The sequence below is a fragment of the Delphinus delphis genome, chromosome 17 (genome assembly GCF_949987515.2).
Source record: "Delphinus delphis chromosome 17, mDelDel1.2, whole genome shotgun sequence".
Classification (NCBI taxonomy): domain Eukaryota; kingdom Metazoa; phylum Chordata; class Mammalia; order Artiodactyla; family Delphinidae; genus Delphinus; species Delphinus delphis.
In genome coordinates this window covers 70,789,788-70,803,438 of record NC_082699.1, presented here as the reverse complement: position 1 = coordinate 70,803,438, position 13,651 = coordinate 70,789,788, and the positions used below count along the sequence as shown (strand labels likewise).

Genomic DNA, 13,651 nt, shown 5'->3' with positions numbered 1-13,651 from the left:
ATATTTCCTATCTTTGCACTAATTACTAGCATATTTACCCTTATATCATTGAGCAAAGTTGTAAGAGCTACTATGATTTTTGTTTGCTACTTCCAACACCCAGGTCAGATCAGAACAGGTCTATGTTGATCATCTTTTCCCTTGAGAAGGGGTCACATTTTTCTGTATATGCCCATGCCACGTAATTTCATGTTATGTTCAGGACATTGTGGATGTTATGTGGTTAAGACTCTGGATTCTCTTACATTCTTCTGGAAACTGTGATTTTTGTTTTGCTGTGCTGTATTTTAGAAAGTGGTTAACTTGGTTGGCATCAAATGACAATCTTTGTCTTTTGAAATGCAGTTCAAATCTCAGTTCAATTCTTTTATCATCACCTCAATCCTTTGCTGTTTGTCCTGTGCATATGTGGTTCAGGGAAGAGTTTATATAGGAATTTAAGGTTCCCCCTCATTGGTTCTCTTCTTTGGGGGCTTTTCCTCTCATTTTTCAGCAGCCATAGTTGTTCTGAACTCTGTTCTTTGCTTCTTCAGGCCACTGGGGTTTTCTGTTGGAGTTTTTCTCCCCTACCCTATACTGAGTGTTACCTGCCTGCAAGCTAAAGCCATAAAAAGCAAGAAATCCACACTGTGCTGTTTCTTTCTTCCAAGTGTTGACTCCCTTCCAGAATCTGCCTGCTTTTCTTCACTAGAGAGAAGTTTGGAAGGGGGCAAATGTGAAAGTACAACGTTTAATTTAAGAGTCCGGCCAGGAGATTTTGGAGCCTAGGAGATGGGTAACGGCAATGGAGATGGAAAGCAGTAGACAAATATGACATCTTCTCTTCAATTAGGAACATCAGGACCTACATGCTACTCAAGAAGAACTGGGTACCAAAGTCAAAATACAGTAGTACCATTCAGCTAACGCTTTTCCTGTTTTTTATTCATCTCTTTCTCTTCTTCTCACCTGGTTCCCCAACCCCTTAAGAAGAGGAAGAGAGAAGAAGCTGCCCTATTTTACTTGAGGTTTCCAATCCGAGTTCAAATTCAGACGTGGAGAGAGAGAAGCTTTAAATTGGATAGAGTGGTTGAGGGAGGTCTGAGGAGATGAGTTGACCCCAAGACCTGAATGAAGGTTCTACTAACCTGCTACTTAACATTTGGATTACTACCTTAAGATTTAGATTGGAAATTTTTATTTATTTACTTTTTCTCTTTGCCTGCAAACAGCTCTTGTTTTAACCACCTGACCAGGCTATGTCTGTATTTCTGTTTTAGGTTGTGGCCCAGGCAGTGTTATTCATGTGTATGAACACGGCTGGAATCTTTATCAGTTACCTGTCAGACCGGGCCCAGCGCCAAGCCTTCCTGGAGACACGGAGGTGTGTGGAAGCCAGGCTGCGCCTAGAGACGGAAAACCAAAGACAGGTACCAACTGGAAGGGCCATATGCCCTGGTTGTCACCTAGCCAGTCTCTGAATTACGTGGAGCTTTTTTCTCCCCAGACACATCCTGACTTGCAAGTGTTCTTTCAGAGTTTCTGTCTTGGGATTCCAGAGTCTAAAATATTGGGTTGGCCAAAAAGTTTGTTCGGGTTTTTCCATACGCTCTTTTGGAAATAGTTATGTTAGACTCACGGGTCAAAGTGAGTTAGCTTTATTCGCCACACTCAATTCATTGTTCCCCACAAGAAATAAAATGATTCTAGACATAAAGTGATTTTCTGACGCTTTTCACCGACATCTGTGTTTGTGGACAAGGCCACGGTTTCTGAAAACCATTAGCATTCTCATCTTTGACTCTCCTTTTTTCAAACTATAAATTGCTGTTTCAAATAAATTTTGTACTACATAGCAATTCAAATTATAGGAAGCTCAGAGGAAAATCTTTTACATGTGTAGTTCCTAATACTTCATCCTGATTTTCAGAAGACATCATTGAACACAATAAATTTTATGGAACATGATACCAATCCCAGGATAGGGGATGCCGAAAAGAAAGCAAGTTGGTTCAAGGTGGAGACCATGAGTTTTAGTTGGAGGAGGTTAAGATAAAGGAGTTTCTTGGACATCCTGACTGGGTGGATGTTATAAGGTTTTACAAAATAGCTTTGGCCTCAAATGATATGTTTCCCCAAAATAAAATTAGCTTTCAAAAAATAAAGATTTGCTCCTATTAAAATTATTCATATATTTACAATTAATGCATATCTTTGCCTCTGAAAGTAATGTTCAAATAGGAATAACAGGAATGTGTTAAAATTGGTTATAGAATGAGCATATTTTATGTTCAACATGCCTATATGCTCATGGGAATCCTATGCTCAATAGATTTATTAGTTCTACCGTACCAGGCTCTTTTTTAAAGTTATGTCTATGGACATATGCTTGTTATTTTAAGCTTTATGCCGTAATGGTTTGAGACATTATAAAGAAATTAGCTTCAAAAAATGCAACATTTTTTTCATTTTAACCTAATCGAATCATCAGTAAAACGTGGATCTTTAAAATGAGCAAAGCCAGGTCTGTGTGATAATGAAGGAGGTGGACAGGTAGGATGCAACCTGACAAAACTCAACTCCCACTGCCATATGTTATTGCCAGGGGCACAGAGAAAACTACTGAATTTCCAGAACCTACATGGATTTCATAGGATTCAGAATTAGGACTTTTCTAAGTTGAAGCCTAAAGCAATTATGGAACCTCCTAATAGATTTTTTGTAGTTGCCCTGAACATCACTATCAAATAATTTAGAAAAATAACTTTAAGAAAGAAATCGCCTTGTACAATAAACATCTCCCAGTATCTTCCAGGTTATATATACATATACATTGTGTTCTTCTGCAAAACAGAGCAGTTGCCACTGGCACGTCACTCTTTCCATGGGATCTATGCCAATTCAGACAGTGCTGCTGTATTAATAATTCATCAGCTGTTCTTGATGCTCTGTCACAACCAGAACTGCAATTGTGGGTAAGCTGTCTGCGAAGCTCAGTCTTTTATTTAATGTATATGAAATATTGGAGACGCTGAAAATGATTACCTTATCATACCCATAAGGCTTTTCTTCTTTTCCCATTCTCAAGTTCAGTGTCTCAGAGTCACTATGATGTAGTAATCTAACACAGTGAAGGGAGCTTCCTCCATCCTCTCTAATCTTTATTTTTTTTTAAGTTGATGGAAGGAAGAAGAAAGTAATACACAGAGGTGAGAACAAGTGACAACTCGAATGTGGTGAAAAGTTCGCTAGAATTCGTTCCGCAGCCATATTATCTCCTTGTTGGCCACCTAAACCACTGAACTGTCAGTCCTAGGTTCCTCGTCCATACTTGGGACAATATCTTTTATTTCAGCATTGTGTTTGCCTCAAATAAGGTGACATATATAAAGCAATACAAAGCTATCAGTCAGCCTCATTGTTTTTATAGATGAAATACAAGAAGAGGCTCTTTTGGTGGAAGGTTCTTTGCTCTGAGGATTAAGTAGAATATGCTGTTGGTTTGTTATAGCCCTGTGTGTACAGTTCTGATAAAGTATTTGTGGTCTATTGGCCACCCTCTTTCCCTCCCGGGCTAGTGTGTAAGCTAGTTGGCTCTGTATCATTCAGTGCTAAAATTACTTTCCATTGATACTGATCTCTGATTCAGGTTTCCATTATCCCTGAGAACTTCCTCAGTGGTAGATGGGCAGAGAAGGCACAGGCTTTCAAATGAGACTGCCCAGGATTTGAAATCTTTCCTTAGTTGCTTACTATCCTAGTGAACATGAGCAAGCTCTGAGTCTTAGCTGTTCCACCTGTAGCATGGGGATAATGATACCCTTCCTGAAGAGGCTCCTTAATGGTTAAACATATTGTGTGCAGAGCCCTTGCAGCTCAGTGGAGTTTTTACTAGGGTGATGGTGTACGATGATTTATATGAATCAACCAGCATAGCTCAATCCCAAGGGGACTCGTTTGAGCACATGTTACGGATTGGCTCGTCGCAGGTGAAACCCCGCTTGAAAGTTATTCACACAGAAGGAAATCAGGACGGTGGCTCTCCTCGGGTGTGCGGTGATCAGAACTCAGCATTAGGCTCTCGGTATTTTAAATGTCAGTCACACATCCAACCCCATTTACGTTTTCAGAGCTAATTATAATACTGCAACTGTTAGAAATTCTATATCATGTGAAGGAAAACATTGCAAGTGCCTAAGTGACAGCAGATCCTTTTTCCTTAGGAAATTATCGCAAGGGAGACTAAACTGCATTTTGTTTTTGCACTTGCATACAGAACCAAGAGGTCTTATTCTACAGAAATGTTCAAGTTTTGTAGGATTTTTTTTCAAGAACTGGCTTTCTCTTGTGGTAGCATACAAAGGAAATATTTAAGTGACTTAATAGGTTCATCAATGAATTGATTCATTTATTGAGGATCTATTATGTGCCATGAGCTTTGCTGGACCCTGGGACTATAATGGTGACTAGCAATCAATTCCTGGTCTTACACAGTTTATGGACAGAGACGGACAACTATACAGACACCTATATGGTGTTTGGGTTCCACCTAAACGGAAGGTTGATAGAAGGTTAGCTAAAAGAAATGATGCCTGAGTTGACTTGTGAATAGGATTTAAAACTCAGTAGAGAAGCAGTAAAGAGTATGGCATGAAGGTCTCAAACAACACATATAAACATCTTGAAGGAAGAGAGAACACTGTCAGGGCACTTACAAGCACTCCCATGATCATTCATTTATTTATTCATCCACCCATTCATGGTGGAATTACAGAGATAAGTAACAGTCTCTCCTCTGGATTGGATGAATAGAATTTTAATTATTGGAAGAGAAGGAAGAAAGAATTAGCAAAGGTACTGATGACAAGATATATATGATCTGATGAAGGCTGGCAACATTGGGAAGCAGGTTTCCTCTGATACCTCGCAGCAAAGTTGTGTGCTTTCTTGAGTACACTGCACTTTTCCACTCAGGGAAGATATCTACTTACTGAGTGTTAACCTGTGCAGTAGGCATTGTTCAATGTGCTCTGTATGTCAAAATGAACAAAATCTATTACAGATCTCTCTTACAGCATGCCACACTGGATCTGAATCACTGCATGCCTGTTTGTTAGGATAAACTGTCCCTTAAGAGTGACCTATGGTAGCAGTTTCTGAAAACCAGTGAGGAATAAATGGTTCTGAAATGACTGAGATTGTCAATATTTAATAATAATGTTTAATAATGGTTACTAATCATTTTTTCAAAGAAAAATTGCCAAGCAATAGCTAAAGGATAAGTGGCACATGAACCATGCTTCCTTTTGCTTGGTGGGTCCCACACCATGATGAGATACTTGAAGTCCTGAGAATCAGGCTTTTTCCTTGGATAACCTGAAGTTGCAGGCATTGTTCTTAAGGTCGAGAGCAAGCAGACAGGAGGAACCAGCAAATGCTAAAACTCTTTGCTCAAGGTCTCTTCTAAACTAGGTTTTTAACAAAGTTCCTTGAAGGTGACTCTCAACTTTACCATAACCCTGTTCCCTCCCATAACACCTGGCACAATACCAGGAAGAAACTACTGAATGGGCCCAAATGTTGACATTTTTAATTTAGATGATCGGCTTCAAGAAGTTGAGCACATGTTGGCTCTTTTATTCTGGGAGGCAAGGACTTGGTCTTTTTCTTTTTTTTTTTTTTTTAACAATTTTGTCATCAGTTGCAACTAGCACAGAGCATACTAAGCATCCCTTACCTGTCTGGTCTCTTGGTCTCCATCCCCAAAGCCTGGTCTGGTTCAGAACCAGTACACCGTAGGTGTCAAAAGCAAAACCTTCAATGTCTGGAAGATCTGGCTTCCAGTCCTACTTCCTGTGCTTCCTGGCTGTAGGGACTTAGGCAAACTACTCTCCTCTAAAGACCTTGATTTTGTGGGCGTAAGATGATCATAATGGTCCTACCTTCCTCCAAGGTTGTGGTGAGATTAAGGATGAACAGTTCTCAGCCCAAGGCGGAGGATGTGCTCAAGGCATATTAGAGAGGATGCTGTGATGACAATGACATTGATGTCACTCCTCTCTGCGGGAAAACCCTTCAATGGTAACATTCCCTCCAAGATAAAATTCAACCCCCCATGCATGACCCAACAGGTCCTCCAGGATCCACCCTTTTTACTCTCTCCTCACATCCCTTTCCGCCTCCTTGCCACACACATGAAACCAAATGACCAAATCAGCTCCCTGAACTGCTATTTCCCTGCTCTGTGTCATGTGGTTCTTGCAGCCTAGAAAGCCACGTCCCTCTCATTACTTTCAGAGTAATGTCTCTTGCCTGGATATACCGTTCCAGCACCCCTTCCTCAGTGAGGCTTGCTTGTTGAGTTGAAATGTTTTCCTTATACTTCCAACATGCCTTAAAGTTAACTGTATCATAGAACCTGTCATACTTTATAATGTTTACTAGTCTGCATTTCTCTTTGTCCATGGCCAGTAAGGACTACTTAAAGGCAGCTCTTCTACATGATTCATCTGATTCTCTGGTATTTATCCAGCACGATGGCTGAAATATAAGATCTTCTGATTAACATTTATTTAACTGAGTTATGTTGAATTCAAATTTTGGCTCCTTTCACCTCCACCTAAACCAGGGTCATGTTGTAATAATTCTTCTGTATAAAAGTAAAGAGACTTGGTACTTCTCTGGTGGTCTAGTGGTTAAGACTCCACACTTCCACTGCAGGGGGTTCCGGGTTGATCCCTGGTCAGGGAACTAAGATCCCACATGCCACATGGCATGGCCAAAAAAAAAAAAAAAAAATAGTAAAGAGACTTGTGCCCACCGTGATCCCCATTAAAAATTTGGAGGAGGACTCATCTAATTCAGGAGAGCCTTGGACAGGCTGAGAACGTGTCTTATACAGACCTGTGAAAGGAATTTTCCATCTGGAAGCTACGTCTTACAACATCTCTCTTTGGGGAGTTAGATTCTAATTATTGTAGTTTTTGTAATCCCACCTCTCTTGCAAATGATCCAAATGGCCCATATTTGTTTTAAATACTAAAATGAATTAATAGTTTTTCTTTCATCTTTGAGAATTGCCGAAACCTCCTTATGGTAATCATGGCATTTTGAGGTGTCTCCGAAGCTCTGAGGGCCCCGGAATAAAGTTTCTGATGATGCCGTATGTTGCAACAGCAGGAAGATTATTATTAAATGCAGCAGATGTTTTAGCTGTGTTAAAGCAATTTTGTTTAACTTAAACATCTTTGTCAGACAATATTGGTGTAAGCTAATGGTTTGCACAATAGATTGGGTGAGAAAGTTGGGTTTCTTACAGAGTTTTGAGTTGGTTGTTTGAATGCATGTTGGTGCCCAATAGCATCTAGGGAAGTGTTTTTTCAGGCTCTAGATAACTGTTACCTAGTAAGGCAGAGCCTTGACACTCATTCATTCAAGGAAGAATCAAAGTTGACCTGGAATTTGCAGAACCTCAGAATGTTTGTTTTTTCTGCTCCAGTTAGATAGGTCTTTTCATTATGCGCCAGAAAAACCTTTTTGTGCTATTCTCCTCCTACATTTAAGACCACCCATGTGCCATGAACAAGACCATCATGTTCATCCTTATCTGATATTAATATATTTCATATTAACTATTCTCTAGTTTATAGTGGAACATTCTCAGTTTCCTGAATATTCTTCTTATCTTATTACACTCGTGCTTTTGCTTATGCTTTTCCCCTACCTGGTATAAATTCTTTTCATCCCTAAACCTTACCCACTCTTCAAAACTCAGCTGAAAGTTCACCTCCTCCACCAAGACCCTCTCTCTTCCACCTAGCTGTGACCTCCTTGAGTGTTTCACTTGTATATTTCTTTGGGGAATTAATCTTCTACATTCTGCTATGCTCTTGCTGTATTTTTCCTTCTACACTGTAAACTCTTTGAGGATTGGATACATGTTTCATTTGTGCTCTTCACAATAACTGTGGATCCAAGAGGGGGAAAACTCAAGCTAGGAAGAAAAGCAGAGACAATCAACATTTAATGGGTGCTATAACTGTGTTTGCTAAATGTCCGTTCACTCAAAAATAGATGTGAATAAATAGATTTGGGAAACACTCTCCTCCCATGATGTGATTGTTGGGTCCTTGTCCTCCAACCCAGGACTCTGATCTTTCCTTGACAATTAACAACGTTAACTTCCTCCATCTACCAGTCCAAGTTCACTTGTCTCTTATTCCTTTACATAGATGACTTCAGCCTAGGTAGAGTTCCGCCTAAGCAACATTTTAAAAGCTATATTTTGCCTGGAGGCATCTTCTCGATCATCTTACTCCTTGAAAGCTTCTCTGCCTCCGTGCGCCACTTCTTTCGTAGTTTCGTTTCTTTTCTTTCAGGTGTGTTGGGGAGAAAAAGTAAAGTGTTCTTCCAATCACCATCTTCAGCCAATATATAATACTCCAAAACTATACTGTCCAATAGAATTTCCTGTGATGACTGGAAATATTCTGTATCTTTGTTTTCCAAATACCATTAACCACATATAACTATTTAGCAGCACATGAAATATAGTCAGTGTGACTGAGGAGTTGGTTTTTTATTTTAATTCTTTTAAATTTAAAGAACCATTAACTAGCCATTTTATCTCTTGTTTCTCTTTTGGGGATTTATCATGACTTCAACCATCACTTCTGGATGGTTCCATATCAGTATCTCTAACACCATGTTATTTTCTGAGCTCCAGATGCCCAGCATCAACATCCTGCCGGACAGCTTCAGCTGCATCTCCCACAGGTACCACTGGCTCAGCCTGTCCTTGATTCTCTCATACCCCCAAAATGCATTTTCTTTCTAATAGTACTTCCTTGTACCTGATTCACCCACATCAACTGTGGTACCAGTTCCTGTTGATGCCATAATCCCCTGTATTTACTCACTGTCCCTATATTTCTTTTTCTAACACTATTTAAGTCCTCCCACAGAATAGCTTCCTAACTGGCGCTAACCAGTTTCTAACCAGTGTGAACTGCTCTAACCACCTGGAGTCACTCCACCCTAAAATGATTCTGGAAAAAGAAGCTGTATTTCGCTTCTTCCCATTTTCTTTCTGATCTGTGACATGGGAGACTCTACACATATGTGAGACCTCATGAGAATGTATGGAGCACGAGCTCCTGTTTTCTCTGCATCTATACTTGTCCCTCTCCATCTCACAGAGAGTAAGAGTCCCGTGTAATGTATTCGTGTCCAGGCCTTATGTGGGGTAAGAATGCGGATCCTCCTCTCTCCACCGGGAGCCTGCCCAAGGAGGCTGCTTTCCTCCCCATAGGGAACCCACTGATTCAGTGAGCCCTACAGTGGCCCAGATGCTCCGTCTCTGGCTGAGGAGCTGTAGGTAGTACAAAAAGAAGGCCTAGGACCCACATTGTTCACTCACTTTGCAGCCACGGCCCCCATCTTTTTTTTTTTTTTTTTTTTTTTGCGGTACGCGGGCCTCTCACTGCTGTGGCCTCTCCCGTTGCAGAGCACAGGCTCCGGATGCACAGGCTCAGCGGCCATGGCTCACGGGCCCAGCCGCTCCGCGGCATGTGGGATCTTCCCGGACCGGGGCACAAATCCGCGTCCCCTGCATCGGCGCCACCAGGGAAGCCCGGTCCCCATCTTTTTTGCTAGTAATAAAGTGTCTTGATTCCTGTCTGCCTCTTGTATCTGTTTCTCAGCAGGTTCATTTGAGAGGTGAGGGATGAAACTCACTCACATCTCAAAACCCCAACAGAGTGTAATGCCTGTCAGGATCATCTTCTTGTGCCCAATTTTGATTATAGAAGATTTCACACTAAAGCCCCCCACGGATTGCTACCGCCTGTAGACTCGAAACCAATCTCGTTTGCGCTGTATCACAACCCATCCACCACCTGGCTCCCGCCCGACTTTTCGATCGTGTCACTTGCTACCACTGTCCTTGTACTGTTACTCTCCATCCAACCCAGTAAGCATGCCGCGCACTTCTGTGCCTTTGATTTCTTGCCCTCCAGGTCCAGGCTGTATCCTTCTCTGCCTTTCTCTGTGCCTCAGGAAGCTAACCTTTATGGATGCAACAGCAGGCTCGCTACCTCTAACTGCTGGTCGGGTTTGGACAAGGAGAGGCACTGGCTGGAGACTTGAGGGTGGGAAGGCGAAGAGGCCATGGATTTATCTCCTCACTGTCTACCTGGCTGGATGGTGCACTAACAGTGCTTCCATCTCTCTACCAAAGGCCACAGTTTCTCTCAGGCAGCCATTTCCTAAGGCTACAGGTTTTTCCAGGCTCCAGGAGTGTTTGTAGCTCTACTCTTCCTGTTTTGGGGTGCTTGAGCACCCATTGTTGGGTTCCTTAACTCCGTATTAAACTCTTTCATTACACGTTTTGAGGTACCAACTGCATCCCTCCACGATTACCTGCTCCTACTGTTCCCTTTGCATGAGATGCCCATCTCCCCCCATCTGTATTTGTGAGACAGTTTGGCAGAGCAGAAAGACAAGGAATCAGAAAAACTCTGCTCCGTCCAATATAGTAGCCACCAGCCACGTGTGCATATCGAGCACCTGAAATGTGCCTAGTCTAAATTGGGATGTGCTGGGAGCATAAAATACACACCAGATTTTGAAGACAATACCAAGAAAAAAAAAGGAATGCAAATTATCTCATTGATAACTTTTTACATATTGGCTACATGCTGATTACACGTGGAAATGATATATTTGGGGTATACAAGATTAAATAGAATATACCATTGACATGAATTTCAACTGTTTCTTTTTCCTTTTTTATGTGCGCACCGGCTCATATTCTATTTCTCCTGGACAGTGCCAGCTTAGATGCTCCTCCCATGTCAATTTCCAACTTGCTCTTGTGACTTTGAACAACTTGTCGAATCCCTTTGTGCATGTTTCCTCATCTCTCAATTAGAAATGATAATGCATACCCGAACCCACGGGGGCATTCTGAGAGACAAATAACTTATGTTATTTGCCTGAAAAAGTGTTATTTCAACTATAAAGAACTCCACAAATGTTAGGGCTATTTCTTTGAAAATCTCGCCAACACTCCAAACCGATGTGGAGACGTCCTCCCTTTAGAAAGCCTCCTCTGCTGTTTCCAGTCATGAACTACTTCTTTTTCCTTGGCACTTAGATATTTTTAGTTAACACGGGTTCTTATCACGCTGCCTAGTGTTGCAGTTAGCACCGTGATCCCCTCTGTCAGTAAGATTTTGACCAGTGAGCAGACACACAGTGCTAATGGCCGTTGAGCCTCCTGGCAGCTGACTTCACTCAAAGGATTTGTGTTTACCCCCTTGCAGCTCTTGCAACCATCTGGCTGCCAAGTTCTTTGCAATCTTTCTAGCGCATGATTTGCATCTTCTGGAGTGGCAGGAAGAGTGAAAGCTTTGCAGAAGAACAAACCTGGATGTGATTGCTAGTTACTCCACGTCTGGGTGACCTTGGGTGCATCACTTAAACTCTCTGAACGTTGGATCCTTTATCTGTCAAAAATGATAATCTCTCAAGGTTGCTGTGAGGAAATCAAGCATATAGACGAGAGTTGGGCATTATAGTTGGTCCTTGAACTGTTGGACCACCTGGGCCACAGCCTGAGTTTTAAAACAGAACATCCTCCGATTCTAGTAACTATAGTTTTTCTTCTTGCTATTTGTGTTCTTATATCTGGCATCCCGTGCAGTACTAATTTAAAATACTCTCCTTGATCCCAAGAGAGGCCATCATTATGCACTCATTTGCATACTATTAACATTTACAGAGGCAGTTCAGATAGAAGAAATCAATCACCATCATTGCTCTCAACATCTTTGATCCAGCCGGGAGAAGCTGAAGAGCAGCTGAAGAGCCATGTGGGGACCTTTTATCTCATAAATCCTTCCGGGGAATTTTGACTAAAGAAATTGGAAACTTAACACAACCTAATAACTTTAATGCTGAAGGGAAGGTATGATTTGTAGCCTGGAGATAGTTGAAGGCACATTTCAAAAATGGTAGTAGAATAAACGAGGAGAAAATAAAATATGTATTTTTAAAAAATAATCCATGCTTAAAATATTTTATTTCAGCTGGATGTGAGTATGGGTCCACTGAAGGGAATTCTATACTCTCTATTTTGCATAAGCCACACTCAAAATGGATTGACCATAAAAGAGGGCAAATAATTTAAAAATACTTTTAGAGCAATCTGAGAGCTGTTGTAGAATTTTCTTTGTTTCCCGTCTTTTGCAAATTTCATGCCCACACCTAATTTAAAAGCATTTTTTAAGAAGGAAACTGAGAATTTCTTTAAAGATGATACAAATAGATGGAGAGATATACCATGTTCTTGGATTGGAAGAATCAACATTGTGAAAATGACTCTACTACCCAAAGCAATCTACAGATTCAATGCAATCCCCATCAAACTACCACTGGCATTTTTCACAGAACTAGAACAAAAATTTTCACAATTTGTATGGAAACACAAAAGACTCCGAGTAGCCAAAGCAATCTTGAGAAAGAAAAACGGAGCTGGAGGAATCAGGCTCTCTGACTTCAGACTATACTACAAAGCTACAGTAATCAAGGCAGTATGGTACTGGCAAAAAAACAGAAATATAGGTCAATGGAACAGGATAGAAAGCCCAGAGATAAATCCACGCCCATATGGTCACCTTATCTTTGATAAAGGAGGCAAGAATATACAGTGGAGAAAAGACAGTCTCTTCAATAAGTGGTGCTGGGAAAACTGGACAGCTACATGTAAAAGAATGAAATTAGAACACTGCCTAACACCATACACAAAAATAAACTCAAAATGGATTAAAGACCTAAATGTAAGGCCGGACACCATCAAACTCTTAGAGGAAAACATAGGCAGAACACTCTATGACATAAATCACAGCAAGATCCTTTTTGACCCACCTCCTAGAGTAATGGAAATAAAAACAAAAATAAACAAATGGGACCTAATGAAACTTAAAAGCTTTTGCACAGCAAAGGAAACCATAAACAAGACGAAAAGACAACCCTTAGAATGGGAGAAAATATTTGCAAATGAAGCAACTGACAAAGGATTAATCTCCAAAACATACAAGCAACTCATGCAGCTCAATATCAAAAAAACAAACAACCCAATCCCAAAATGGGCAGAAGACCTAAACAGAGATTTCTCCAAAGAAGATACACGGATTGCCAACAAGCACATGAAAGAATGCTCAACATCAGTAGTCATTAGAGAAATGCAAATCAAAACTACAATGAGATATCATCTCACACCTGTCAGAATGGCCATCAACAAAAAATCTACAAACAATAAATGCTGGAGAGGGTGTGGAGAAAAGGGAATCCTCTTGCACTGTTGGTGGGAATGTAAATTGATACAGCCCCTATGGAGAACCGTGTGGAGGTTCCTTACAAAACTAAAAATAGAACTACCATACAACCCGGCAATCCCACTACTGGGCATATACCCTGAGAAAACCATAATTCAAAAAGAGTCATGTACCAAAATGTTCATTGCAGCTCTATGTACAATAGCCAGGACATGGAAGCAATGTAAGTGTCCATTAACAGATGAATGGATAAAGGAGATGTGGCATATATATATAATGGAATATTACTCAGCCATAAAAAGGAGTGAAACTGAGATATTTGTAGTGAGGTGGAT

At 40.9% G+C, this 13,651-nt stretch overlaps 1 protein-coding gene across 1 annotated transcript in view; it reads left to right on the top strand.

Moving 5' to 3' along the window:
• ADCY8 (adenylate cyclase 8) overlaps nucleotides 1-13,651 on the top strand; it is a 217,567-nt gene that overhangs the window by 46,035 nt on the left and 157,881 nt on the right. Inside the window, exon 2 of the mRNA XM_060035308.1 lies at nucleotides 1,260-1,409. Within this exon, the coding sequence (XP_059891291.1) occupies nucleotides 1,260-1,409 (150 nt within the window). The remainder of the gene's footprint in view (nucleotides 1-1,259; nucleotides 1,410-13,651) is intronic.